General features: G+C 48.9%; 14 protein-coding genes across 14 annotated transcripts; 9 read left to right on the top strand and 5 right to left on the bottom strand.

Annotated features, from left to right (window-relative positions):
• Window positions 1-88: 88 nt before the first annotated feature.
• On the bottom strand, window positions 89-2277 carry PENARI_c002G05017 (fungal specific transcription factor domain-containing protein; the record flags this gene model as incomplete). The annotated part of the gene is made up of 6 exons (XM_022627487.1): window positions 89-772; window positions 827-887; window positions 937-1075; window positions 1128-1188; window positions 1245-2103; window positions 2234-2277. The coding sequence occupies 6 exons, from the start codon at window positions 2275-2277 to the stop codon at window positions 89-91; spliced, it is 1848 nt and encodes a 615-aa protein (XP_022492795.1).
• A 561-nt stretch (window positions 2278-2838) lies between these two features.
• Window positions 2839-3294, top strand: PENARI_c002G06055 (RidA family protein; the record flags this gene model as incomplete). The annotated part of the gene is made up of 1 exon (XM_022627555.1): window positions 2839-3294. The coding sequence occupies one exon, from the start codon at window positions 2839-2841 to the stop codon at window positions 3292-3294; it is 456 nt and encodes a 151-aa protein (XP_022492956.1).
• Window positions 3295-3468: 174 nt separating this feature from the next.
• On the top strand, window positions 3469-4464 carry PENARI_c002G08267 (uncharacterized protein; the record flags this gene model as incomplete). The annotated part of the gene is made up of 1 exon (XM_022627713.1): window positions 3469-4464. One exon carries the CDS (start codon window positions 3469-3471, stop codon window positions 4462-4464), a length of 996 nt encoding a protein of 331 aa, XP_022492464.1.
• Window positions 4465-4917: 453 nt separating this feature from the next.
• Window positions 4918-6670, top strand: PENARI_c002G02680 (cytochrome P450; the record flags this gene model as incomplete). Its single annotated transcript, XM_022627324.1, has 3 exons — window positions 4918-5019; window positions 5081-6233; window positions 6294-6670. The coding sequence occupies 3 exons, from the start codon at window positions 4918-4920 to the stop codon at window positions 6668-6670; spliced, it is 1632 nt and encodes a 543-aa protein (XP_022492179.1).
• Window positions 6671-7038: 368 nt separating this feature from the next.
• On the top strand, window positions 7039-8141 carry PENARI_c002G06448 (SDR family NAD(P)-dependent oxidoreductase; the record flags this gene model as incomplete). Its single annotated transcript, XM_022627572.1, has 5 exons — window positions 7039-7134; window positions 7184-7299; window positions 7349-7827; window positions 7883-8019; window positions 8073-8141. The coding sequence occupies 5 exons, from the start codon at window positions 7039-7041 to the stop codon at window positions 8139-8141; spliced, it is 897 nt and encodes a 298-aa protein (XP_022492928.1).
• Window positions 8142-8371: 230 nt separating this feature from the next.
• PENARI_c002G00854 (uncharacterized protein) lies at window positions 8372-10133 on the top strand (the record flags this gene model as incomplete). Its single annotated transcript, XM_022627192.1, has 2 exons — window positions 8372-8403; window positions 8453-10133. 2 exons carry the CDS (start codon window positions 8372-8374, stop codon window positions 10131-10133), a joined length of 1713 nt encoding a protein of 570 aa, XP_022492298.1.
• Window positions 10134-10375: 242 nt separating this feature from the next.
• PENARI_c002G10326 (PaaI family thioesterase) lies at window positions 10376-10840 on the top strand (the record flags this gene model as incomplete). The annotated part of the gene is made up of 1 exon (XM_022627843.1): window positions 10376-10840. One exon carries the CDS (start codon window positions 10376-10378, stop codon window positions 10838-10840), a length of 465 nt encoding a protein of 154 aa, XP_022492274.1.
• A 154-nt stretch (window positions 10841-10994) lies between these two features.
• PENARI_c002G08781 (SDR family NAD(P)-dependent oxidoreductase) lies at window positions 10995-11798 on the bottom strand (the record flags this gene model as incomplete). Its single annotated transcript, XM_022627749.1, has 1 exon — window positions 10995-11798. The coding sequence occupies one exon, from the start codon at window positions 11796-11798 to the stop codon at window positions 10995-10997; it is 804 nt and encodes a 267-aa protein (XP_022492676.1).
• A 1364-nt stretch (window positions 11799-13162) lies between these two features.
• On the top strand, window positions 13163-15937 carry PENARI_c002G03371 (uncharacterized protein; the record flags this gene model as incomplete). The annotated part of the gene is made up of 5 exons (XM_022627364.1): window positions 13163-13177; window positions 13233-13758; window positions 13806-14711; window positions 14764-15162; window positions 15216-15937. The coding sequence occupies 5 exons, from the start codon at window positions 13163-13165 to the stop codon at window positions 15935-15937; spliced, it is 2568 nt and encodes an 855-aa protein (XP_022492391.1).
• Window positions 15938-16999: 1062 nt separating this feature from the next.
• On the bottom strand, window positions 17000-19283 carry PENARI_c002G01938 (putative extracellular endoglucanase; the record flags this gene model as incomplete). Its single annotated transcript, XM_022627267.1, has 7 exons — window positions 17000-17161; window positions 17217-18021; window positions 18069-18090; window positions 18151-18501; window positions 18552-19007; window positions 19076-19144; window positions 19208-19283. The coding sequence occupies 7 exons, from the start codon at window positions 19281-19283 to the stop codon at window positions 17000-17002; spliced, it is 1941 nt and encodes a 646-aa protein (XP_022492268.1).
• Window positions 19284-20137: 854 nt separating this feature from the next.
• PENARI_c002G07253 (MINDY family deubiquitinase) lies at window positions 20138-22803 on the bottom strand (the record flags this gene model as incomplete). The annotated part of the gene is made up of 2 exons (XM_022627627.1): window positions 20138-22164; window positions 22227-22803. The coding sequence occupies 2 exons, from the start codon at window positions 22801-22803 to the stop codon at window positions 20138-20140; spliced, it is 2604 nt and encodes an 867-aa protein (XP_022492629.1).
• A 647-nt stretch (window positions 22804-23450) lies between these two features.
• Window positions 23451-25181, top strand: trm6 (tRNA 1-methyladenosine methyltransferase subunit GCD10; the record flags this gene model as incomplete). Its single annotated transcript, XM_022627606.1, has 2 exons — window positions 23451-23536; window positions 23594-25181. 2 exons carry the CDS (start codon window positions 23451-23453, stop codon window positions 25179-25181), a joined length of 1674 nt encoding a protein of 557 aa, XP_022492477.1.
• A 257-nt stretch (window positions 25182-25438) lies between these two features.
• PENARI_c002G00087 (actin-related protein 2/3 complex subunit 3) lies at window positions 25439-26327 on the bottom strand (the record flags this gene model as incomplete). Its single annotated transcript, XM_022627134.1, has 6 exons — window positions 25439-25486; window positions 25542-25620; window positions 25683-25795; window positions 25859-26130; window positions 26221-26266; window positions 26322-26327. 6 exons carry the CDS (start codon window positions 26325-26327, stop codon window positions 25439-25441), a joined length of 564 nt encoding a protein of 187 aa, XP_022492251.1.
• A 231-nt stretch (window positions 26328-26558) lies between these two features.
• On the top strand, window positions 26559-27948 carry PENARI_c002G03130 (replication factor C subunit 3; the record flags this gene model as incomplete). The annotated part of the gene is made up of 5 exons (XM_022627343.1): window positions 26559-26686; window positions 26736-26823; window positions 26874-27048; window positions 27101-27484; window positions 27542-27948. 5 exons carry the CDS (start codon window positions 26559-26561, stop codon window positions 27946-27948), a joined length of 1182 nt encoding a protein of 393 aa, XP_022492525.1.
• Window positions 27949-27981: the final 33 nt, after the last annotated feature.

Genomic DNA, 27981 nt, shown 5'->3' on the forward strand with positions numbered 1-27981 from the left:
TAAAAACCAGGTATGACCCGTCCAATTCCTATCTCAGGACTTTGGTCACCAAGAAACATTAACTTTCGTATATCAATTCAATTTTCCATCAAAACACGGCTGTCATATTGTACACCTTCAGGTTGTCCGAAACCGCCTGGACCATATTTTGGATCTTCTTTGCGGACGGAAATTTCTTACCAAAAGCCTCTAGCAACTCCAGTGCTAATTCCAAATCATCTGCTGCCTTAGAATTATCCCAAACCAAAGAAAGCTGCTCGCGCTGTGCAGTGGCCGTATACATAAGGGACAGCACAGAGTTGAACACAGTGACCAAGTTAAGCCAATTATAGGCAATCCGGTGCTGTCTACGCAAATTGATCGCTTGGCGAATGGCCATACCAGATGCCTCGGCTAGAATCTTCAGATTTTGAACGTCCAGTGTTGGACACAAGGGAGATGGTCGGTACAACATGATGACATGTGTGTAGTAGTTCAAATCAAACCAGCTGGTGCAGAGATGAGGCACTTTGGATTGTAGGTCTGGCAGAGGGAATGGCATATTGCGACGCCATTCTATAAGTCTTTTGTGGAGACTTTGAACAGTTTCCGTTCTTTCCTCTGGGCTTTGTCGCTCGCTATATCTTGCTGAATGTACTTGACTTCCAATATCACTTGCAATTCTGCGAAGCGCAAGGATATGGAGAGGGACTGCCATGGTCGATGGCTCCAATGTTGACGATGAAGTGATACCATCTGACTGGATATTTTCATCATTTGCGCTTGCAAAAGGCTAGAGAATAATTAGCGAAGAACCAGAAAAAGCATAATGTGAGATTGGAGATACCCCAACAGTAATGTCATCATCTTGTATAGCAAAGGGTCGACCCAAAGCCAAAGAAACCACACTTGGAATAGATTAGCTTTAGGTTCGAGGCGCCACCGAAGTAAACATACCGATCCATCATGTAAAGAGAGAAGAAGAGTCGCTTTTGCTGTTCAGAGACATCCACAGCTAGAGAATGGTAGATCTCTGCGGTATGAAGCCCCATGCCGGTTGCCATACGAGCTGCAACCCCTACCAGGAACCAGGTATCTAGCCGATGTTAGATGGATATTCCGCTGAGGTAGATTTAGGCATTACATACTGGGTCCAATCTTATTGAAAAAAGAGTAAGAAACTTGAAGCATCAAAACTTCCAAACCGCCCTGATCGCATGAGACAATTAGAATCGTTCTCCGGAAAGTGATGGCATCGAACTCACCAGATCCCCACATCCCATTGCGGCTTCAAAGTATGTCATCGCTTTATTGAAGAACTGGACTGATTCGGATTCATCCATCAAGGATACTGAACAATATGTCGTTGATCCGATCGCTAAGACCATCCAGATCCTGAATTGCCATAACGGCGATTGAGCCAAGGGATCCAAGGGGTCGCCATACACCCTCCACAGCACAGATTTGAATTCATTTTGGCGGATAATCGGATAAAGAGTGTGTGAGTGAGCGAAATAGAACTCCAATATGTAACTGATATGGGATGGTTCCAGTAATGCCAGATCCATCGAGTCGTGATGATCCTCGGCGAGATTCCCAAATATTGAGTTCAAAGGCAATGGTGATAGCATAGAGGTATCAATGTCAAAGACTGTGGGGTTGAAAGTCGGTGATTCGGCTGATATAGAGGCGTTATGGTGATTGGCGTTAATATCTCCGTCAAAGACGAATGCATCTTGGTCTGGGGATAGACGGCGGAGAACGGCTTGAGTAAGTTTAGCAAAAGAGAGACCAGATGACGAGCCCAGATATCTCTCCGCTGCAGCCTCCAAAGAAAGGAGCCTTAGTTCTTCGGCCAAATCTTCGGTTTTGGGCCTCGAACGAGTCAGGTTATGGGGGGATATCGGCACGGCATCGGGACCGGGGACATCATTTCCATCAGGGCATTGTCGAGGCGGAGAGGATATTGGATTCTCCGGGATCAAAAATTCATCATCCAGATGGATGTCAGCCTCTTGGTCCCAGGGACATGACAGCGGGTCATTTTGGGAATTCTGGGGAGTCAAGGAAGAGGTGAGCTGTTGCTCTAATTCTTTGACCCGGAGCTCTAAGCTCCGTACGTAGCTAAAGAACGTTAGTTCTCTTCAGATCGCAATACTAGTCAACATTAATGCTTACGCGACAGGGTATGAGGCGACTTGGGTCTCATCCTCTAAAAAACTACACTCCACCTTGGCGTGCTGACATGCCTTACACGCCGGTAGTACTTTGTCGCAACGTTTCTTTCGGCGATGGCATCTTTTGCAGGAGCTCTCAGCCCTCGCACAATCAGTCATGACTGCGAGGAGGATCAAAGCCCCCGAGTCAACTCATGGCGGATTATGGGTGTAGTGCGGGGGGAGATAGGAGAGACGCTTTGCCCAATCCGAAAGGTTCAAGTCAAGATAAGGCTACGCTTGTACCATTTGCCTTCTTACGGGCTAGTTGTTCTATTACTGAGTAAACTTGATTCCTAGGGAAGTGAGGAATGTGCTGGAATTAATCATAAACACCAGATGTGTACAACTGCCTATGATGTGATGTTGGTCTTCAGGCCTAAATGGAACCGTTGAAGTACGACATATAAGGTATGGCCGGACTCCGATCATCCTCTCCATCTTAACCATTTACTATTTGGGGTAAAGTAGAGAGTTTCCCCGGTTATTTCGGTGCCACCGCGATCTATATCTCATCGGAGGTTCCGCTTTACCTGTGAAGGAGCCATTACAAAATATAAAGATAGGGATCCTCACTAAATTGATCTGGCTGAGCAAGCGGATCGTGATTTATCACTTTAATCTCATATCTATACTGAAAATTATGTCTCCCAACGGCCGATCATTCCTCCTTGACCCCCAAAAGGTCGCCGGACCTATGCGATATTCCCATGCGCGCGTGGTTCAACCTTCTACACACCACACAATTTACGTCTCTGGGATCGCAGCCGTAACTCCCGAGGGAGTTCTCGAGGGAGTCACCGAGAATCCAGACGGCAGCTTTACTGTCAATGTCCGCGAGCAAACAGCGGCCGTCCTTCGAAGAATCGAGAGCATCATCCAAGGCGCCTCACATGGGAAGGCAAATCTCTACAATATTGTGGATGCTACAGTCTACATTCTTGATATGAAGACTCAATATGCGGATATGAACGAGGAATGGAATAAGATCTGGTCCGACCGTGCCAGCGCTCCCTCGCGTGCCACCATTGGGGTTCGAGAACTTCCAGACCCTCGTTTCGCGGTGGAAATCAAGGCAACGGCCATCTTTGAGTTATAGTGGATAGCAAGCCGTTGGTGTATATATGAAAAGATAATTCCATGGGAGTTGTAACATAGTTCATCTGTCGGAATCTCCGACAGTTGATCGATCCCCACGAACATTACCAAAATTTCATTTATTCGCCAAAATACCAATTGAACTTCTTCTCGTGCTCTCAAATATCTACCGATTATGTCTCTTTATGATAGCACGGGGATTCAGTACTTCAAACTGAACAATTTCACCTTCATAGAGCAAACAACACTTCCGATTGCTCAAGTAGCATATCGGGAGTTCAACCCGACGTGCAAGAAGACTGCCTTGATTCCAACATGCTTTCGTGGACGAATCAATAACACCTGGAACTTTTCCAATGGCGCTTTGAAAGAATATCGGGTTATTGTGGTCGCATTATTCGGCAATGGCGAATCCTCTAGCCCATCCAACACGCCCAACTTTCCCTCATCGCTCGATTATAGAGACTGCGTCGAAGCCCAACACAAGCTCATCACCAATCATCTGAAAATATCTCATTTAGATGTTATGGTTGGCTTTTCTATGGGAGGCCAGTGTACCTACCATTGGGCAGCCATGTACCCGAAGATGGTTAGCAACGCAGTCGTAATCTGTTCATCTGCAAAGACGAGCTTGCACAACTATCAATTCCTCGAGGGGCCCAAGGCCGCTCTTTTGAACTCCATTGACTATGCGGATAAGTCTTTACGGTCTCGCAAACAACCACCTATCCGGGGCCTTCATGCATTTGGACGCGCATACTCTGCATGGCTGACGAGCGCCGAATGGTTTGAACAACGTCTTTTTGAATCTCAAGGCTTCAAAAATCTCCAAGACTGGGGAGCACACATCGGTGAAAAGAACTATGAGGATTGGGACCCCGATAATCTCTTGGTGATGGTCGGGATGTGGCAACGATCGGATCTTAGTCTCATTGGGGGTCAACAAGTTTCGCTTGTACAAGCACTCGGCGACTTGAAAACGAGGATACTTGTGATGCCATGTCAGACGGATCAATATTTTAAATGGGAGGCAAGCGAGAAGGAGGTCTCGTTTCTGGGAAAGGCAGTCTTGGCTGTCATCCCATCAATCTGGGGTCATCTTGCAGGCAGTGGATGCAACCCAGAAGACACTCGATGGATGGACGATAAAATCGCGGAATTTTTAAACTAGTCAAATCTTCAATGGCATTGGATAGAAGCCGTCCATGTACATAGGATGATCTCAACTACATATTCTCATACAAATTGCTCTAAGTTATCCATTACAAAACGTATTAACTGAGCCCACATCACTTGAATACCTAAATTTACCGTCAGAGGATTTACGTTCTTCCAATCCAAGTCAGAGACATTTGTCTACAATTATTCTCTTATCGTAGATTTGTAGTGATGTCATGGGTACGAACTGGGGCTGTCGGACTGTCCGATGTCCCATTCAACGTGAGGGGTTACTATCATCCATACATGGGCTTATCGAACTAGTCTTGCCAAGGAAGAGATTGCTGGAGACCGGCAACTGTGTTGAACTTCATCGTGTCTGTACGAACGATACTTAAAGCTGGGCTCCAGCCGTGACTTTCAGCTCGCACTTTGTTTAGGCACAAAGCTGACCAGACACAGCAATATGTCCACATTCCAACTTGAAGATAACTTGGCTCTTCTGGGCATTATCCCTCGAACCTATGCTCTAGTGCTCGTCCCATTGGCGCTGTACCTTGTCTATAAAGTGAGAACATCCATATTCGAATCGTTTCCAATTCCTTCGGACCTAACCTTAAATATGACAGTGGACACTGGCAACAGACATTCCCCATATCAAAGGATTACCCGAGATCCCAGGAGCAGTTCCCGTCTTTGGCCATCTCTTGAAGCTAGGTGAAGATCATGCAAGCGTTTGTGAAGGCTGGTGGCGGCAATATGGCCACTCTGTATTTCAGATCAAACTCGGCAACACCCGAGCGGTTGTGGTGAATTCGTTTGAGGATTGCAAGAAAATGATGCTTGGACATCAAAATGCGATCATCGACAGACCAAAGCTCTACACCTTTCACGGTGTTGTGAGCAGCACCCAAGGGTTTACGATTGGTTCTTCGCCGTGGGACGAGTCATGCAGAAAGAAAAGAAAGGCGGCTGGAACAGCGCTGGGAAGGCCGGCCCTACGAAATTACCACCCGATGTTTGATCTGGAGAGCTATTGTATCGTCCGTGACATTTATCGCGACAGTTCAAACGGTACCACCGAACTCAACATCCGACCTTATATCCAACGCTATGCTCTCAACACTACTTTGACCTTATGCTACGGTATTCGCATGGATGCCGTTTACGACGATCTCCTACGTGAAATTCTGCACGTCGGCTCTGCAATCTCACTGCTTCGAAGTGCGTCAGAGAATCTGCAAGACTATATCCCAATCCTCCGGTATCTTCCCAACAACGAAAAAACAGCGAGATCAAAGGGTCTCCGAGAGCGCCGCGATGCATACCTGAATCTTCTTCTCGACAAAGTGCGTGAAATGATCAAGAAAGGCACCGACAAGCCTTGTATTTCTGCTGCTATTCTGAAGGACGAAGAAACAAAGCTTTCGGGGGTCGAAGTCTCCTCGATCTGTCTCTCGCTTGTCTCTGGTGGCTTTGAGACGATTCCTGGAACTATGACTTCGGCGATTGGGTCTCTTTCTACGCCCGAGGGACAAATCTGGCAGGATCGGGCGTATGAAGACATCAAGAAGTACTATCCTGATATCCGGGAAGCTTGGACTGGTGCGATTCACGAGGAAAAGGTTCCCTATCTAAATGCAATCATCAAAGAGGCCGGGCGTTACTATACTGTCAGCTCAATGAGTCTTCCCCGAAAGACAGTGACCGAAGTGAACTGGAATGGGGCCATTATTCCTCCGAAAACCATGATCTTGATCAATGCACAGGCTGGTAATCACGGTAAGTTGATTCCTTTGCTTATAGCTCCCTTGTAGATCTTCTAATCATCCAATCCCCCAGATGTTGATCACTTCGGTCCTGATGGAGGGAAGTTTGACCCAGAGAGGTGGCTCCAGTCCATCAATCCCCCAGTGGAAAAAGAGGCTGCTGGCCTACCTCACCTAAGTTTCGGTGCTGGGTCGCGTGCATGCTCTGGCCAATTCATTGCCTCACGATTGCTCTATACCGCATTGCTTCGGCTCATCTCCTCCTACAAGATTGTGGCAAGTGTGACCAATCCACCCAATACCGATTATGTGGAGTACAACCAGTTTAAGACAGCCCTGGTTGCTATTCCCAAGGATTTCAAGGTCAAGCTTATTCCTAGGGATGACGCGATGACTAGTGAATGCCTGCATGCTGCTGAGCTTCGGACTAAGGAGCATTACAAGGAGTAATATTGAATAGCAATTTGTTGAAGTGAAATCCAGCATTTCCAAGTATATTTGAACAACTATTTAAGAAAGTATTTAAAGAAGTATTTGAACAAGCGTCTCAGTGGAAAATTGAATTTGTACCCAATGCACGAAAATAAACTGGCATCTTTCATTTCGTACTTGAAATCTTACCCCAAAGAAAAGGTATTTCTTCTATGCCAAATTTAACGTTTTGAATGCGTAGCCTTTCACCGCAATATGAGCTTTTCGGATGGGCCGACAGTCACGTTGACACCTCCCCGCTTGAAGAGCTTCAACAGTGCTATATTTTGTTTGCAGCGATTCGCCATAGTTAAAGAGAATTGATCATATCTTTTTATGTATTAAGTATGGCCTCTTTGGGAGTCCTTGATTTGTTCAACGTGAAAGGTAGGGTGGCTGTGGTCACAGGGGGAAGCAGTGGGTTAGGGCTTATGATTTGCAAGGTTGGTTCTCATCATGATCTTTTCTGATCCTCAGGTTAACGTACTATAGGGACTGGTGACGAATGGTGCCAGAGTCTACGTGGTCGCTCTTCCAACCGACCCAATAACGGAGACGGTCGACGCACTGAATGAGTTGGGAAAAGAATCCGGAGGCCATGCAGAAGGGTTTGTCTTCACTCAGCCTCTAAGACTGCCACTGACGTAGAAAACTAAGCTATTCCTGTGACCTTTCCTCCAAGCACTCAATTTCTGAGCTTGCCGAGGCGATATCACAGAAAGAAAAGACTGTCGATATGCTCATCTCGAACGCAGGCATTCGCCGCGATCCCCCGTCAGCTTGCAATGTGCTGACAGCACCTCTCACTGAGCTCCAAGCTTCAATGTGGTCTATTGAGGAGTCTGATTGGGTGAACACGTTCAAAGTGAACACCACTGCCCACTACTATTTAAGCATCGCTTTCCTGTCTCTGCTCGCAGCAGCAGCTGACCAACAGCTGAGCAACGGCACCAAAGGTCGAGATGAAGGAAGAGGTGTGATAGTCGTCACAAGCTCGTGTGCAAGCATGCACAATGTCACCAATGTGGATTTGACCAGCTATGCAACGAGCAAGGCTGCGACCGATCATCTCGTCAAGCTGCTGGCCGCGAAATATAATCGATTTTACGTGCGGGTGATAGGAATCAATCCTGGATGTGAGTACAAAAGACGTACAAATAAATCAACTCTACTAACCGAGCATATCCACAGTCGTTCCTAGTAACATGAATCCTGTGGGCGCCGAGGGAAACATCTTCAGCTCGTTGTTCGACAAGGTCCCTGCAAAGCGCGCTGGGAATTCCGAGGACATTGCCGGTACAATTTTGTATCTTGTTAGCAAGGCAGGGGTAAGTTTATCCTACGAACGATACGAGACTGAGATCTGATAAATATTTTATAGTCCTATGTAGATGGGGTGTCGCTCTGTGTGGATGGTGGTCGGATTCTTCTTGCAAATGGCCAGGAATGAAGACCAATTAGATTTGCATGTAGCTTTAGTATTATACAAAAACAGTTTTTCGCATAGAACTTCTAACATGAAACGATTTATTCTTGGGTTGAAGGAAATCGGGTTCCCCGCCAGGAAATGACAAGCGTCAATCGGCAGCGCCGATACTCTTTATAGCTTTCTTTGCTTTATTGCCAACTATTGATTCTCATATTCGTTCTCAACCAAGCAAATCCCTTCGAATTAACACCATGTCTGTGGCATTTTTGGCTGATAAAACACAGTTTGTTCTTCGATCTCCGTTCACTTGATCAAAGGCTAAATACCATCAGATCTACTATCCGGGTAGAGGATCTGCGAGAGGCAGCAGCTGAGCTGAATATTGAAATACCACATGGCTCGGACGAGGAAGATTATCTTCACCTGCTACAATCTGCGGATTCAGTGATGCGACAAATTGAGGCTAGCGAGGACTATATCCATCCGGCTCTCTCGCCAGTGGAAACAACACATCCTCGGACATACTGGCAGCCGGTAATCAAGGACAACCCTGTGAATGCCTGGAGGCATCGCTGTGAGCTGATGGCTTCATCTCCGACAAGTGATACCCTCAAAGGAAGAACGGTAGCGATAAAAGATAACATCTCAATCGGTGGCTTACCGACTACCGTCGGCACGTTTACCGAGCTCCTATGTAAAGACGGAAATCTTCCTCCGTCTCCCATTGATGCCTCTGTCGTGTCAAGGGTACTGGAATCCGGTGCTACTATCAAAGGATCTTCGACATGCGAAAATTATTGCGCATCGCCACTTTCGTTCAGCGCTGCCACTGGTCCGGTACACAATGCCTGGATGTATAGTTATACATCTGGGGGAAGCAGTAGCGGATCGGCGACACTGGTTGCGGCCACTGCCATCCACCGTGCATCAGGCAAGGATTTTGGCGAAACAGTGGATCTCGCCATTGGTGGAGATCAAGCAGGCTCTGTTAGGATACCAGCGTCATATAGTGGCATTTATGGTATGAAGCCCACCTATGGGCTAGTACCATATACTGGAGCGGTTCCTCTGGCTCCAATGATTGATCACTTAGGACCACTTGCTACCAGCCTGGAGGATATTGCGCTCCTGCTTCAGGTGATTACAGGATATGATGGGATTGATCCTCGCATGACACCAGAATCTCCACTCCGAAGCCAAGTCCAAGACTATCCAAAACTCCTTTCGGATTTTCGAAGCTCCACGCAGGAGAAAGAGAAGCTAGGCTCTGGTTTGAAGATTGGGCTGCTCAGGGAATCTTTCGAAATTGCTGGGCTATCCAGTCAGGTCCGAGATACTGTGTTGGAGACTTCAAGGTCATTCTTTACGGCAGCGGGTGCAGAGGTGATAGATATATCTGTGCCCATGCACCGTGATGGGAGTCTCATCTGGACCGCAGCAACGAGGATGTCGATGTCTGAATGGTTATGCCAAGGCAAAACATCGGGATATCCCTCATTTCTACCACCACACATACAAGCTCAATGGCCTCCTGATCAAAGGATGTATGAGTTGCTCACTGCGACTAACCCGGCTGTCGTGAACATCATGCTCAGCGGGCCCTTTCTCAATAAACAATTTGGGTCAAAGATTGAAGCCAAAGCACACAGAAAAGCATTTGAGCTTCGAGCTGCATACGACAAAGCCTTCGAAGAAATCGACATTCTCGTCACGCCCTGTGCTCCTACGGTTGCTATGCCGCATCCAAAGATGCAAAGTGACGCCGAGGGACCAGCTGCGACGGTCATGGAGAAACTATCTCAGGCAGTAGGCGTAACAACCAATACTGCTCCATTTAATGTGACTGGGCATCCAGCTCTGAATGTGCCGTGCGGATTTGGTATTGCAACCGATCGACCAGACGTGAAACTGCCCATAGGCATGCAGATCATTGGGCGACGGTGGGAGGATGCATTGGTGCTTAAGGCGGCAGCTGTATTTGAAGCAGGGAGAGAATTAGTGAAACAGACCTGATATATTCAAAAATCGAATGATATGAGTGTATAGTCGGGAAGTGTGTGTCCCGGATCGGCTCCGCGACGCGGCTCTCTCCGCGCGGAAGAACCCGTCGGACTTCAACAAAACTTTTTCCCCAACAAACTCGCATTTTCTCTTTGGCTCAATTGTTCACTCTGCATCGTCATCTACATCTCCAATTTACTTCTTCAAATTGAATAACCCGCATCCCCACATTCCAAATTCTCAAGAAATCCACCATGAGCATCTCCGAATTAGAACATGTGCGTGGTGTTTGGGGACGAACCAAGAACGACAGTGCCATCTATCGGCTTCTTCTCTCGGATGTCCAGATTGTCAGTGCCACTCGCGGCCAGATGCAGGCTCGTCTAGATCTCACCCCCGATCACGTAAACTCCCGGGGTACCATCCACGGAGCAGTGTCTGCATCGATCATGGATTGGGCCGGTGGAATGGCCATTGCAACTCATGGATATGAGAAGACTGGTGCCAGCGTTGATATCCACGTCTCATATCTTTCCACTGCCCACGCTGGGGATACGTTGAACATCAACGCGGTAGCAGATCGTGTCGGAAAGTCAATGGCCTTCACTACCATCAAGATCTCTCGACTTGTCGATGGTGAACCTGGCCCTCTGGTTGCGACTGGCTCACACACGAAGTTCTTGCCAGTCTCCAAGGAGAATCGCGAGCCCAAGAACTGAATTCGCCATAAGTCTCAAAATGAAAATAATAATCAAAGGGTCAATTAGATAGAATTACCACGTTAACTTGGACGATATTTATGATTTTGTATATAATTCCAACCAATTGTTAGAATTCGTGACTCGTATATTTACACAAATCTACTCTATCCCTTTATACCCTCCCCGTCGAACATATGATGCCACCATCCACAACAAGCTCCTGACCAGTAATGTACTTTGCTTCATCGCTGACGAGAAACAACGTGGCATTAGCCACATCCCATGCATCCCCCATCTTCCCCATTGGGACCTGTGCATTTCGCATTTGCATATAAGCGTCCGCTCCACCTTCAGAGTATCTGGAAACCAAGCCTTTCGAATACGGTGTGTCCATGAGTCCAGGAACAACAGTATTCAGACGAACACCCTTCTTCGCATAGATGAGAGCAGTGGTTTTCATCAACTGAATAATGGCAGCCTTTGTGGCAGAGTACCCAACTTGAGGCTTCCCAATATACCTCAAGCCAGCGATACTGGCAACGCTCACAATAACGCCACTGCCCTGCTTCTCCATTATCGGCAAAACATGGTGACACATCAAATAAACGCTCTTCAAATTGATATCAACCTGAGAATCCCAAACCTCCTCTGCCATCGTCGCAGGACATCCTGGCTCAGACCTTCCGACGTTATTGATGAGAATGTCAATTCGTCCATGCTTGGCGATACATGCATCCACAAGAGCTTTTGTCGAAGAAGCCGACGTCACATCTGTCTCCACCACAGTACATGTTCCACCCTCGGCCACGATGGTGTTTTTGGTGGTAACGGTAGAAGACAAAGTACGGTTACCACCGAATATATGTGCGCCTTGTCGGGCAAGTATCACTGCAATTGCGGCTCCAATTCCCCATCCTTCTGGCTGGCTTTGGCCGAGGCCCGTGATCAGGGCCACTTTCCCTTTGAGAGACAACATGAGGTCGAAGATATATGGGAGATATTGTTGATGGGGATAGCTCAAGTTGAATAACTCAAGTTGAATAACGAACAAGTTCTGCGTCTTGTTCGATTGATCAACTCGGATCCGTATTTATATTCATCTCTCTAACCTCTCGGGGCTCTTCCGGCTTGCCGTACCTCAAGCGGCCCACTTCCGAGTAGAAGCCAGTATAGTTTGCAAATAAATTATGCATGGAATTGAATCAGGTATGTCAAGGCTCTAACCAACAAACCTGTAATCGAATATGGTTTCCATATTCAACGAAGATGGTCTTCATGTAGACCTTGGAAGTTTGGAAATTTGGAAGTTGAAGTGTACACAAAGACAACCACATGCTTTCATTTCTCACCGCCGACGAGCAGATACTGACGTGACTTGGATATGTATCAGACCTCTTGTTTCCCTTCAGAGATGAAACGGTCATAGATATGCCAACCTCGAGCTCAGTCCACATCCAGTTTCCAGTGCTCGGACAGACCCTTTCGTCGATCAGTACGCGTCTCCATGCTTTGTGTAACAGGGCTGAGATCGGAATATGAGACAATGCGACAGATCAAAGGGAAGTCGACATCATTGGAAGCACGTTCAGAGTCCCAATCAGTGTGACTACATGGCCCACGCCTTACAGTATGGCACATTCCACCCCGTGGTCACCGCCAGTCACTGGCCCCTTGCGTCCGACACCACTCACAGCTACAGTCAAGCGTTGAGGCAACGGCGACAAACGTTAGAGCCAACTGGCGCTACTGCTACTGTTAATCATCGCTCACACACTTTGACCTCGAGGAAGAATGTTTGTGCGACATGGGCTGCTTTTTGACGCAGATTCGGGGATCCAAAATCCTGCAGAGTGACCCATACAACATGAACCTCGGCTTCATTGGTCCAACGTGCATGAACCTCTGCAGTTCTCTAGTTCAGGGGGTGTCGGCGATCGGCGCTCCACCCGACAGTCTGAATCAGACTCGCCCATTCAATATGAATTCTTTCAGTGTCAAATCTTTGCGAGATCAGCGATGTGGACATGCCATCCCGTCTCCTTTTCCACAATGTCGAGAGGAGTGTGCCCTGAGACCCGCAAACTATCAGATCGACGAGCGACTAACGCGTCCCGAGATTTTGGGTTCGATTCGACCCACCTATCAGCTTTGCAGCGCACGAAGCTGAATGTGGCTATCTCATCAACAATGACAGGTCTAAAGTGTGGGCCAAGGGGGGGGGCTTAATTTCTTTTTCTCGCTTTTACGGAGAAATTACGAGTACAGAACATTCTCTGTCAATTTCTTGGCTGGATTGATATACTCTTGTTTCCTCCGGGAGTTCGACAAGCCACAATCACCATGTCGAGTCCATTGGTACGCTTTAAATTTCCAGCTTACAACCGCACAGTCTCACTAATGCTATCTGCAGGATCAAAATAGCGACCCAAATGTCGGGTCGTCTCGAGGCGACGCGTCGTCCACCTCGGGCGATGTCGCCAGCAGCCTCACTGGCGGAGGTGGCTCCTCTGGCTCGGCACTGATGATGACTTTATTGCCGGCTCTTGTATACGCTCTTTTTTGGGTTAGCCTGTTCCTGATCTTTCGACGCACTCAGCGCCGGTGGTACGCTCCGAGGTCGCATTTACCTGATCTCCACGACCATGAACGAAGTCCAGAACTGCCCTCTGGTTGGGTCAACTGGGTCGGGACGTTCTTGAAAATCGAGGACAACCATGTCCTGCACCACTCATCTCTAGATGGGTACCTCTTTCTGCGATTTCTGCGAGTATTGGCAGCGACTTGCCTAACAGGCTGCGTAATTACATGGCCCATCCTACTGCCAATTCATGCTACTGGCGGTGGTGGTAACAACCAGCTTGATATTCTGAGCTTCAGCAACGTCACCGATTCTAGGAGATACTATGCAAACGTTATAGTGGGCTGCGTGTACTTCAGTAAGTTAATTTGTGGTTCATTCTTGAGCAGCCACTGATCCTGGTAGCTTTTGTATTTTACGTCGTGACCAGAGAGAGCTTGTATTATGCGAATCTACGCCAGGCATACCTCAACTCGCCGGCCTACGCATCTCGAATGTCGTCCAGAACACTTCTCTTCATGTCCGTACCTGAAGCGTACAAGAACGAGAAGAAGTTACGCCAAGTGTTCGGTGAATCAATCCGCCAAGTTTGGATCACCTCAGACTGCTCGAAGCTGAAGTCATTGGTTGGGGACCGAGATAGTCTTGCCGAAAAGTTAGAGACCGCAGAGACTAAGCTCATCCGGCGAGCAAATAAGGCTCGCATGAAGGCGATCGAGAAAGGCGAGCTGGGAATCGACACATGTCTGGACTGTGAGTCAAGCAATCCTGCTTGGTCTCACAAAGTCCAGCGACCTACGCATCGTCTTAAGTTCTTTGGCAAGAAAGTTGACTCCATTCACTGGTATCGGACCGAGCTAGCGAAGAAAACCGAGGAGGTTTCTATTCTCCAGGCTAAGCATCAGGCTGGTGATGCGAAACAGCTTTCTGCAATCTTCGTGGAATTCAACAGCCAGGCCGATGCGCAGATTGCCCTTCAGACTCTTTCTCACCACCAGCCGTTCCATATGACTCCACGCTTTGTTGGAGTCTCACCCCGAGAGGTTGTTTGGTCGGCACTGAATCTGAGCTGGTGGCAAAGAATTGTCCGAAGATTCGCAATCCAAGGATTTCTTGCAGCATTGGTCATCTTCTGGTCATTTCCTTCGGCGATTGTGGGTGCAATCTCTAACATCAGTTATATTTGCACCCTTATTCCCTTCCTCCAATTCATTCTCAAGTTGCCCGACTTTGTCACAGGCGCAATCGAGGGTCTCCTTCCATCTGCAGCATTAGCCGCTTTGATGGCACTGGTTCCGATCATTTGTCGTGGTATGCTTCGCAGACTCCATCTCCTTGCTTGGCCCTGCTAACCTTTGTACAGTATGCGCCAGAAGAGCAGGAGTTCCATCAACGGCCCGGGTTGAACTTTTCACACAGAGCGCTCATTTCGTCTTCCAGGTAGTGCAAGTTTTCCTGGTTACCACATTGACGTCTGCCGCATCAGCTGCTACAGCACAAATTGTCAAGGATCCTCTCTCGGTCAAAGACCTCCTGGCACAGAATCTACCCAAGGCTACCAATTTTTACATTTCCTACTTCATGCTGCAGGGATTGAGCATGAGTTCGTTGGCTCTTGTTCAGATCGTCAGTGCCTTGGTGTTCAAATTTGTTACGACTTTCTTTGCATATTCCCCGCGTCGTCTGTTCCAGCGATGGGCCGAGCTTGGAAGTCTCAGCTGGGGCAATGTCTTCCCTGTTTTTACCAATATGGCTGTGATTGGTAAGTGATCCATGTTATTTTTATCCTTGACGCTCACTGATTGATCTGCATAGCATTGACATACTCATGCATCGCACCTTTGATTCTCGGCTTTGCATTCCTCGGTCTATACCTTGTATACCAAGCTTATCGGTACAACTTCCTCTTCGTGTATGACACTCAGGTCGACACCAAGGGTCTAGTCTACCCACGCGCTCTGCAACATCTGTTGACAGGGCTCTACCTGGCCGAGATTTGCCTTATCGGTCTCTGTGCCATCAAGGGTGCTATCGGTCCGGTGATCATCATGGTCATCTTCCTCATCGGCAACATCCTAGCACACATGTCCCTCAACGAAGCACTAGCCCCGCTAAACTCTTTCCTCCCACGATCCCTCGATGCCGAGGAAGAGATGCTACAAGAGAAGGAAGACGCCTTGGCAGAAATCAACGAGCAACGCCGGAACTCCCGCGCATTGGCCTTCTGGAGATGGTTCCACCCAAACGTGTACAAAGACTACGCAGCATTGCGCCGAAAAGTACGTCGCAATGTGGCAGAGATCTCATACACACCAGAGGAACTGCGAACAGCCTACTTTGAGCCGTGTATTTCATCGCCGCCGCCAACATTATGGATTCCACGCGATAATTGGGGTTTCAGTCGACATGAGATCATGGAAACCGATTCGGTCATCAAGATCACGGATGAGGGCGCCCACTTGGATGGGAAGAATAAGATCGTATGGGATAAATACGATCCCCATCTTCCACTGCGAGAACGGAAGACCCTATATTGATTTGGGTTATATGCCAGAGACATTTAATGATCTATGAAAGCGATGAGCTACGCTTGTACATAATGATGTTTTGACTGTTAGCATAAAATAATTAATGAAATGTAAGAGCTATACTAGAGAGTAAGATGGATACAGTATTAAAGAGCCCTAATGACTATTAGTGTATTATCCCTAAAATTGGAGCTTTATGTTGCACTGCTGAACGCTTTTCCTTCCTCCTAGGAAGCGCTACTTGTTCCTACGAACCCGCCGGAACAGTATACCAAACCAGATGATAGACAACTATTGTTGTTAGGGTACCTTTGTAGACAATGGGTTTCAATTTCTATGAACTTGTGGGCCTGGTTAGGGCAAACATCCAACCATGTCAACCTGGAAATCAACTATCTTGCCCGGAGTCACAATATGAGCTCCCAATCAAGACACCGATTGAATCTCTCAGGTACCCAATCCTTGAAAACACCTTTAATGGGCCCGTTCGTGACCGAGATGTAATGGCTCATCCGCAGCCTGTGTAAAAACAACCTATTTGGCCCAGCGGTTGTTGCTTTACATGTGAGGAGGAAATATGCCAGTCTGCGCTCGAGATATGTTGCCAACGATTATTTAGACTCTCGACATTATGTAGGACCGACTATGAAGCCCTCGTAATAGTATTCTGCGCGCGCTTTCAGAGACGTAGATAACTTAGTAGCACATTCACCTCCACTTCCAATATGTAGGTTACAACCGTCCTAAATACGATGAGAAATACGAATAAGCGAGCTTCGTTGTACAGTGCTGAGTAGTCATAAATAGGTTATGCCCTTGAGTGGATTGTGCCACACGGTTGGAGCATTTGATCTAAATTTGGTGATGCGAAAGTCTACTGAGTACCCTGAGTGAAGGGTGAGCTGATCCCTAGCACTCAGCGAGCATATAATACAATTGAACCGAATCGAATCACGTTATGTTTTAATGAATAAGAATCTAGTAAATAGGACGCTTAAAATGGCGTCAATTAACCGTCACCAAGCGTTGTGGTGTAACGTCTGAAATATTCCTTCTGCTATCAAAGAGGCACTAAACAGTCAAAGTGAAGTTGACAGCATTCACAACGCCATTGTCCCGGGGGAAGAACTCAAACGTGAAAACAGTCGATTGGCCTGCGGAGATGACGGAGCTAATCACCGACGAAGTGAGTATCACGTTGGATGAATCCCAATTATACTGTCCACTATAGGTCTAGATGAAATAGTTAGCACACGGCATACACGACGGAACCAGGGGCTCAACATACCGTTCTGGCCTGCTGGATAGGACCGAGGTATACAGTCCAGTCATCAACCAAGTATGTTCCACTCTTGGTGAGAGCCTTGACAGCAGCGATAGTTGGAAGTCCGCCCCAAGTGATCGGAATGGAAAGATCAGAGCCAGAGACCGAAGATGCCACAGCCGATGTACTGGACAAAGTCGGAGTCTTCCACTGAACAATCTTTACCACAGGGGATGAAGCGCCACCAGAGAACTTCAGAGTCAAGGTAGCAATTAGTCCTGGCGCCGTTGTAGCCGAGAGATGCTTTGACAGGTACGAAGCCGTAAAGACGATATTCGCACCCGAGACCGAATAATCAGTCCCAGACACCAAAGTCGAGCCGGCAGAGTCGCTGATCGATGAGAGCGTGTTGCCGTTGAAGATGAAGGGCAAGGTATACGCAGCAACGGCAGTTCCATATTGATGGAAGATATATGCGGATGATGACTGGGTAGTGGCAGAAGAGTCTTCAGTGCTATCCGGCAAGCTGTTGGCAGTAGACGCAGTAGATTTCGTGATCATAGAGATCGAGTTAGTGTCTCTCCAGGTGCTGGCAGTGCGGTCGAGATGATCCAATCCATTATCCCACAGTACGCAGGAGATATCAAGTTTGAGGGCTGTTTTGATCAGGAAGTCTACGTATTTCCACCGGGCAGCGGGCTCGGTGTTGGTGGGTGATGCGTCGTATTCTCCTAAGAGGATAGGCACGTTGGTGAAGTTGTTGCGGAGTAGTTGGAAGTCGGTCTGCACTGTGGCTTTGTCGCTGTCGGAGCCCCAGATGGTCTTTCCCCTGCTTAGGGTTAGCAACGAGTCGGTCTGTTAATGATACACACTTACCAAGCGCTGAAAATGAAGTCATCTAAAGAGGATTCCGCTGGTCAGATTTGTACACTGTATCCAATATGACAGGGGTACTCACAGGGACTGTAGTAGTGGAATTGGATTGCATAGGGGTTTGAGAACCCAGTAGGAGCAACAAACCACTGCGAAGTCTTGACGCTATCCTGGCCCCCACCATTGAGAGTAACGACTCTCTGTGAGTTGAAGCCACCAGCATCATTGATAGCCTGGAGGAAGATCTTGTTCAGCTTGTTGATCTCCGCTCCATCAGTTGCAGTATTACACGGGGGCTCATTGATAGGTTCAAATGCAACAAGACTAGACTTGCATGCCAATTTCGTTCCAATTTGATACCAGAGTCGATAAAACTTCTCTTCAATCATGGTGAGATTGGCTCCGGACTGAGTGACATCTGCCCAGATCCACGAATCTATTCCCAGTCAGTATAGATTCATATTAAATAGTCTCATGGTGCCATACCATGATGCACATTAACAATGGCGTACAACCCACGAGACACAACCATATCCACAACATCAGAAACTCGCTGCAGCCACGTTGGATCGACAGTCCAATCTGGCGAGCTTCCCGTAAAATGATAAGCCCATGTAACCGGGATGCGGACACTTCTGAAGCCAGCAGTCTTCACAGTATCAAATGTCGATGCCACAACAGCAGCATTGTTCCAAGACCCCTCGTCAGGAACAGCATCGAGTGTGTTTCCGAGATTCCATCCGGGATGAAGGCTGGAAATGAAGTTTGAGGCCGATATAGAGCTGAATGCTCCAGTGCATGTAGCCGCTCCCGAGGAAGAAGCAGTGGCAGTGGCAGTCTGGGCAGTGGTTTTGGTCGTTGTGATCAGCGTAGTAGTAATGGCCTTGGTAGTGGAAGTGGTGGTCACTGCAGCTGCCGTGGTCGTGCTGCTACTTGTTGTGCCTGGTATGCATTGATAGTACCCTGGAAATATGTGAGTTTAGTCATATAGAGTGTTCAACCCGACGTACAAGCATTCTGTGAAGCACAGACATAGCCGGCGGTGCAACTTGTGCTTCCGGAGTATCCATTTCCTCCGCCTAAGGTAGATATTTATTAGTATCTTGTGTTGTGGTAAGTCTTCAGTGAAGACGATTGCATACACTGGCCGTAGCCTCCTACTTGGGCTTGGGCTAACCGAACGAGTCCCACAAGGGCACCAAGAATGAGAATCTGCATCGTAAACTATGATGTGAGAACGATTGATTTCTAAACCGCAGAGCTCACTTCCTCATTTCTACGGCTGCAGGGTGCGAGGTTATATATGTCCCATATCACCGCTATAAACAAGCCCTTAAGACATATTCATTTGGAGGCCCGGAGTGGCGCAAGCTATCAGTCTCTTCATCACCACATACTAGTCCTAGTTCCACATCCAAACGGGTAATTTGAGAGAAAGACGGAGTGGATCCCGACTATACAGGACTTCACGTGGATGAGAGCAGGGATAAACTCTGCAGGTATATTCCCCGCATTGGCAGAGCATCCCAGTGTCGAATCGGTCCGGCGGACCGATCTGTATTGTTGAACTACGAGGAATACTGCTGTGGAAAAGCTCCGGGGTTTGGATTTTGCCTATGCTCGGCATATGTTGCATGCTGAAGGCTTGGCAACGAAGACTAGCTGTCTGGGAAAAAGGCGCAATATATCCTCCAATGGGAATCATTTATTGTGTATCTAGTTACTCCTTATTTTCCACAGCTGAAAGGAGGAAAAACGTCCGCGGACGAGTCCGAAAGTAGGTATGCAGTATGACGGTCGCCTGATACAGGAGTTCGAATATCCTGCGGAGGGCGCGGAGAAGGTCCGTGTTGGTTTGTATCAAGCCGTGGAGAATGAGGAACATACGCTGTGCAAAAGTAAGTATCATTTTAAATCCAGCAAATCCTACAGGCCAAGCGAAGGCACGTTCCTCCTTTATGCGTAATAGATCGTCATATTCATTCCGTCATAGAACATTAGCCGTATTTGAAAACAAGCAAAAGCAAAAACACAAAGTAATATGCACGCTGTGACTGCTGATCTTGCATCGCTCACATCATTATGCAATCTTTGTTCCGATCTCTGTTCATTCGATCACCCCCTGAAGACACCGAGGGGCGTGAACGATGGGGAAGTTGTGGGTATTGGTTGCGCGAGTTGCGATTTCCTGGGTACTGATTCGCTGCACCGCTGTAAGATCTTCTATCGGGGGGTGAGTACCGCGGACCACCGGCAGCTTGTTCATACGGAGGAGGGGGCACGTTGGGATCGTCAGGGTCAGTTTCCCGGTGTGGAGGACTAGGCTGAGGGCCAGCCCCGTTGAGAACGCTCGAAGATCGGTTAGGCACATTGCTCATGCGGGGCGAAGGTGATGGTCGAGCAGAAGAACTGTTTCTAGCCGATGCGCGACGATCAGGCACCGGTTGGTTTCTGTCGTTTTCACGTTGCTCCTCTTCCTGGAACTGAAGCGAGAGCGCATATGCATAATCCGCATCGCTCTGCTCTTGGGAAGGTTCCGGGGAGTGTGGGGTATCGCCTGCAGCTGGAGCACGACTGGCTGCAGCACTAGATGTGCGGGGACCTGCGGGGGCGAATGAAGCGGAGGGACCTGCGCCGACGGGACGGAAGTCGCCAGAAAAGTATTCTGTGTTGAATCCTGTCACATCCACTAACGATTCCCAGACTACTTCCGCGTGACCTGCATAGCCAGCATCGGTGACCAAAGTGTAAAGTTGGTGAGATTGCGGGTGTTTGTAAAGTGTTGAGAAATGATCATTGCGGAAGAGAATCGAGACAGAGCCGGGTGCAAGTTTGGTAGACAGCTGTGTCAAGCCGAATGGGCTCAACTGTGTCGCATTCTCGATTTCCACAAAGCGTTGGATACTTTGAATATCCTCCATGGCGTTCTCTTCCTCGGGCGTCAGGGTTTCGCCTCGAGTGACCCGCTCCTCAAGGTCATGTCTGCGAAAGGGTAAAAGCTGGATGTCTTCATGGTATTGGGCAGTCCGTATCATTGCGGCATGAGTAGGGCTAGACCAGGAGGCTAGCCAGCCGTGAATTAAGGGTACACCAAATGTGCTGTAAAGCCGAAGATCACTCGTTGCAAGGAAAGAGCCAAATCCATCAGTTGAATCTAGGGTCAAACGTGGGTTGACATTCATGCCGGTATGAAGCATCGTCAAGAACTGCGTGAGGGCTTCAATATCTGGGAATTCCTCATCAGGACCCAAACAAGTTGTCAGCTCCTCAAACATTGCCTCTATCAGGAGTCCTAGCGAAATGTGCTCGCGGATTGACAAGGCCCTCACAATTGGTGGTTGGGCCTTGGGGTCCGCCCGCAGCACCAATGCATTGATGAGAGCCAGCAATGGGCATGGACCGTTTTGATTTTGGACAAGGATCGGAGACTCCACCAGTTCACCCGTGCTATCTGTCCAACGGACGTGGCGGATGGTATAGGTTTCGGATCTCTGCTCCTTTTGCCGTGCAGCCTCTGCGTCAGATAAGACGGGGCTCGGTTGAGGTTGCAGTTGCTTTTCCGCTATAAGCTCTGGCTGTGCTTTTATGGACGTAAGATTGTGTGATCCAGTATCCAATGGTTTTTCTCCTTTGGCGAGAGCTTCTGATGAGTAGACCGAAGACGCTGCATGAGACCCGGTTTCAAATCCCAATTTTTTGGGGGCCTCGGTATCCTCAAGGTCAATCAGTTCGTGCGATGTAGCTGAGGTGGCGGTAGACAGGGTGACAGAGGGAGTGTTGATTCCGGCATCTGATCCAAGCCTGCCAGGATGCGTGGATTGAGTGTGATGCGTGTGATCATATCCATCTCCCCAAGATGGGTCAGATGGCTGTACAACCACTGCTGGGGCATGTGGATTGGAGTGTTCCCCTTGTGCATAGATATCTTGTGGAGCTGAAACTTTGATGGATTGTTGGGATCCCCACGGTGAATTATTGTCCAGATGATGGCCGTCAAGCACAGGGCGTTGATCTGTATGAGGTGTTTCAGCCCACGGGGAATGTTGTTCTGGCTCATCTAAGAGAGATAACCGGGCAGTCATTGGGATATACCCCTCGGCTGCAAGTAGTTAGTTCAATGGCCCCGGGAAGCCTGTCAACGGGTGGAGGGATCTGGCATACTTTGACTCAATGGCTCACTGTTCGAAGTCGCCTGTGAATCACGTCCCCACTCATTTCGGTCCAATAGATCCTGGGTATGCTCTGCTGGCCGGGGCTTCAAGAAGGGGTTGTTGGATTGTAGTTGAACCGGTAGCTCCCCAGTTGAGGCATCCCCGGTGTCATTTGAGCGCCATACATTCTCAGAAGCCCCTGTGTGTTGACCTGCGATCAAAGCAGGTGGAACCCAATGGCCAGCGTTGGTATCGTACGAAGCCCCCTCATACTCATTGTTATGGTTGTACTGACCGGGGTAGCTGGGGTCAGACCGGGGGTGATCAGGCCATGAATTCGGCGGGTGGCTGGCCGGAGAGCCCACCGGCGACCTCTGGGCCTCCTCGAGCGGCATCAGGTCGAACGCGGGCGAAGTATTGAGGTCGGGAGAGTAGATGGAGTCCTCTGAGGGAAAGCGGTTAAGACGGCCTGGACGGTGGGACGAGGGGGAGTTGGTTGAAGGGGAAGTGGGCGATCGTGCATTCGATCGCGAATTCGACTTGCTAAGGTTCTCAAGACGCGGTGGAGGCTGTTTGCGCAGGCCCATGAAGACGTCCTTTGATCTTGGAGGTGAGGGGTGAAAGTTTGGGGTACGCGTGTAGTTCAACGGAAAGGCTAATAGCTTTCAAAATCGAGTACACACTCAAAAGTGTCCCGTGAATGCAATGGAGAAAACAGGAGATGAAGTTGGAAATGTATGAGAATAGGCCATCAGGAATAGGGAAAACGCCTTGCGCTTGGCTGCAGGGGAGGCGAAATGCCTTGATACGTAAGTGGTAGGCGGCTCAGCCTTAGCTCCAGCTCGAAACAGCCATGCGCGGAGTAAATACGAAACGAAGGAGATTGGAAGAAAAGATATCAGAGCAGGCACCCGAATTCCACCGGTGGAGGATCGCTGGTTGACCTGGGGGAGCTCCATGTATTGAGATTACGCGGTATTGGAGAATTAGATCATAAATAGAGTGGTGGGATTCGTATGTATGGTACGGTATGGTATGGCAGCATATGACGTAGTGGCAGCCTTATTCAGGCAACAAGGCACTCAGGCAAACAGATGTTAAGGCAATAAGGCCAACGCAGGACTATCTGATAATCCGAGTCTCTCAATTACCACCCTCTGATTGGTCCTCACCCAACTCGCCGATAAAAGTCGCGAATATTTTTGTGAGCTCGAGGGTTTGCTACATCATTGCCATGCATTCCTTTATTCGCCCAAATCAGTTCGTGGCGGTCCGACTACCGTCCGACCAGACCAGAATTGTCAAGATTGTCCCCGATACGTGAGTGTGTTGCTACTCTATGCGGGGAAGATTTCAGCAAGCTAACTGAGCATCCAGAATCGTGAGCTTGGGCAAATATGGTAATTTTGCTGCCAATCAGATTATCGGACGGCCACTCTACTTCACCTTCGAAATCCTTGACTCGCGCGACGAGACTGGCTACCAACTGCGTGTCGTGACTGCCACCGAGTTGCATGCGGAGACTCTACTCACAGAAGGTGAAGGCGAAGGAGACGACATCGAGACTGGCGAAGATGGAATGCCGATGCGGACCAATCGCGAGACTATCGACGAGCGGACTACACAGAAATTGACCGTGGAGGAGATCGAAGAACTGAAGAAAGAGGCTGGTGGCGCAGGAAGAGAGATTGTCGCAAAGCTCCTAGAGTCGCATACTGCTCTGGACCAGAAGACCGCATTCTCGCTGGCGAAATACACTTTGCGCAAGCGCAAGAAGTACATGAAGCGATTCACCGTCTATCCGCTGGATGTCAGCCTCCTTGCAAATTTCTTGCTGCAAGAGCGCGATGCGTCAAAGACCATGGAGCTTCGAGACGAGCACATTGGCTTGATTGGATGCTGGGGCAATGTGCACCACAGCGGAAACGTTGAAGTTGAAGCAGGCATGAAACCCCATGGTCGTTACTTCCTCGTCGATGAGACAGGTGGGCTTGTAGTAGCTGCAATGGCGGAGCGAATGGGAATTCTATATCCTCACGATGCCGAGGACGATCCCGAATACGAGCAGGAGCCTGTTCCTGCCTCAATTGAGAACACTGGAGAATCACAAGATGACACTGCCCCTAAACAGCGGCGCATTCGACCGCAACCAATGTCTGCCACAACCAACACAATCACAGTGGTCCACGCCTACTCACAACCGAACCTGTCACTTTTGAAATACTTTGGCTACGACACCAACAACCCCGATGAATCCCACCCACTCCACACACACCTTAAAACTATATCCTGGATGCAGTTGGTTGACCCTAACTCCGATCCACTCTACTCCAACGAACCACCCACATTACCCGCCGAAGAACTGGCCGAGTTGAAACAAAGCAAGCGCACATCATACTACCACAAGCGCAACCGATGGGAGAGAGTGAAAAATGTGGTAGACGAGTCCCGCGCAGGAGACTTTGACGGTCTCGTCGTATCAAGCTTGCTAGAACCAGCCAGCATCCTGAAGACACTGGTGCCCCTTCTTGCAGGATCTGCCCCAATCGCCATTTATTCACCAACAGTCGAGTCGTTAGTGCAATTGACGGACATGTACTCCACTGCCCGAAGGACCGCCTTCATCCACCGCAAACGCGAAATGGAAGAGAACACTCCCGAAGGAGAGACCCCTGATCTCTCTTCACTCTACGAAGAATTCGTGGTTGACCCGACCCTCATTCTCCCGCCTACATTGCAGTCATCGCGTGTACGCCCTTGGCAAGTCCTGCCAGGCCGAACCCACCCCCTCATGATGGGACGTGGTGGTGCAGAGGGATACCTCTTCCACGGCATTCGAGTGTTCCCAACTGCGCAAAATATCCAGGCTGCTGGTAATATTCGCAAACGCCGAAAGGTAGACTCGGGCCCGACATCCACCCCGATTAGTGATCGGGATGTGGAGATGGCGTCCTTGTCTTCATGAATGAATGTCCATGCCCTTAAAATAGACAGAATAGCATTGACAATGTACAAGTATTACCCTAATAGGTCATGAACCAAAACCCGTAGTCATCGCGCTGTCTTTATGTATAGCAATGAGAAACTATGGGTGAAACGCATCCAACTTTTGCGAGGTTGATCGGTCACTACTCCGCGGTTAATTATCGGAACATTTTGAATCAAATATCAAGTTTATTCATGCGCTGAATTTCATCAAACAATATACAGCAACGCTCGTGTTTAGAGGCTCTTGCCCATGAACTTTCTCTTCGTGAAACTAAGCCAGAACTATACTGTGTCAGCGAATCAAATATTGATCCAACTCTCATTCTTTCCGCCTTACCTTGGAGGGTCCCACGCCACCGGAGTATAATCTAGCATGTAGGCGCATAGCGATCTCCTGTCGCACCTGTGAGATGTACCTATAATGGGAAGTATAGGTTAGATCCGACCATATCCGATTGAATAGGGGCGAATATCATACTGGCGAAGACTCTCGGCATCCTGGCGATCGCGTGGGGGCTCAAACGCCTGGTTAAGCGGGAACGATACATCACCGGGGATAGCAAAGTTATCAAGGGAGGCATTGATCAGTGCCTAGAAGTGAGATAGTGTCAAATTCGGTTCCGGTAGTGCCCTCTTGCAGCATATGCAACTTACCTTTTCAGCTTCACGGGCATTCATTGTCGGCTTGACCTTCCCGAGGCACTCGCTAATAAACAGGGTTCCGTAAATGAGCATGCGGTCGGCGGGGCCGTTGATCTCGAAGTTGCGGAAAAGGACATTGGCACGGAACAGCGACAAGATCTCGTCGACACAGTCATATGATTCACTTTCGGGGGAGACATCGAGGTCGTCGGTGTTGGGGAGCGGGGGCAATGTGTATGCGGGGCCGCGAGTGCGAGTCCGGAGAGGGAGGATAGGGAAGTTTCCTGTGTATAAGACATGCGATGGTCAGTCCGCTGTTCTGCATGTCGCTATTTGGCATAGGAACTGCTGTGCTGCGCTCGGGTATCTCGTACCAATCACGGGGACATCGCGGTCCTCCAGGAAGATGGAGTGGTATGCCTGCATTGGGGTTAATAGGGGGCTTCTTGCGACAGTCGGGAGTATCAATACATACAGGCATAGTGAAATAGTTAGCGACAATGAAGTAACTGTAGAGAGATGGTGGTGGAGGGACAAGTTGACGTTAGGCAGGATGTCATCTGTGGAGTCTCCCCAAGCTCCATGATTTTCCGCCCCGAGCCTCTTTACGCGCCCCAGCAACGCGTCGACTTCCATTCTGTTCTCGCTGGTTTACGTGCACTTTTGTGTTATTCTCCAATTTTATTCAATAACTTCATTCTAACGCTTCATAATGTCCGACTACGAAGATGAAATGGACGTGGATGCGCCTAAGGACGTGCAGTTCAGCTCCGACAATGCCAGTGGAAAAAAGAGAACCGCCGCAGATCTGCCAATTGAAGCTCAAGATAACCTTCCCTGGTATGTTTGCTGTCTCTTCGGGCTGCACCCTTTGCTAATCACTGGACAGGGTCGAGAAATATCGACCGAACAGCCTGGACGATGTGTCCGGCCACCAAGACATCCTCGCTACCATCAACCGATTCGTGGATACAAATGTTTGTCTACCTGCGCAGACAGAGAACAATAAGTTAACACGATCATATAGCGACTGCCCCATCTCCTGCTCTATGGTCCCCCGGGAACCGGAAAGACCTCGACTATCCTCGCCCTCGCAAGACGAATCTATGGCACCAAGAATATGCGACAGATGGTGTTGGAGCTGAACGCCAGTGACGACCGTGGTATCGATGTGGTTCGGGAACAGATTAAGACCTTTGCAAGTTCGTGGCCTAGGAGTCTCTCGCTGGGTTACATGCTCACCAAAACCTATAGGCACAAAACAAATCTTCTCCATGGCACCCCAGGCCTCCAGCAGCCAAAATCTAGCAGGATATAAGCTTATTATCCTAGATGAGGCTGACGCCATGACTGCCACCGCCCAGATGGCTCTCCGTCGCATTATGGAACGCTACACAGCTAACACTCGATTCTGCATCATTGCCAACTACACACATAAGCTGTCCCCAGCGCTTCTTTCTCGGTGTACTCGATTCCGTTTCAGTCCTCTCAAGGAAGCCGACATTCGGGTTTTGGTGGATCAAGTGATTGAGAAGGAAGGTGTCAGGATACAGCCCGACGCGGTCGATAGTCTAGTGACTCTGAGCAAGGGTGACATGCGACGGGCATTGAATGTGCTTCAAGCCTGCTTTGCCAGCAGTGAGTTAGCTTTTTTCTCTGATTCTGGGCAGTCCAATTCACTAATAACCTTTTCAGGCATTCCCCTCCCATTGAGAGACGCCCCGAAGGCACCTCGCCCCGAACCCGAGATTATCACCAACGCAACGATTTACGACTGCATTGCCGCTCCCCACCCGGCAGATATTCAAGAAATCATGGCCACCATCCTCTCCACCAGCGACGTTACCTCCTGCCTCAACACCGTGCAAACCCTCAAGGTCACCAAGGGTCTCGCTCTAGCCGATATCCTGTCCGCCCTCGCCGACCAACTCCAGCAGCTCGAAGTCCCTGCGCAAACCCGTATCACCTGGCTCGAGGGTCTGGGTGAGATCGAATGGCGCCTTGCCGGAGGTGGCTCTGAAGCGGTCCAAACCGGAGGGCTGGTCGGAGTGATGCGAAATGGATGTGAATTAATGGGAGACAAGGGCGTTGTAATGGCATAGAAAGCGATTTATTTTGATTCTATAAAGTTCCAG

The sequence above is a fragment of the Penicillium arizonense genome, assembly GCF_001773325.1.
Source record: "Penicillium arizonense strain CBS 141311 chromosome Unknown PENARI_contig002, whole genome shotgun sequence".
Lineage (NCBI taxonomy): Eukaryota > Fungi > Ascomycota > Eurotiomycetes > Eurotiales > Aspergillaceae > Penicillium > Penicillium arizonense.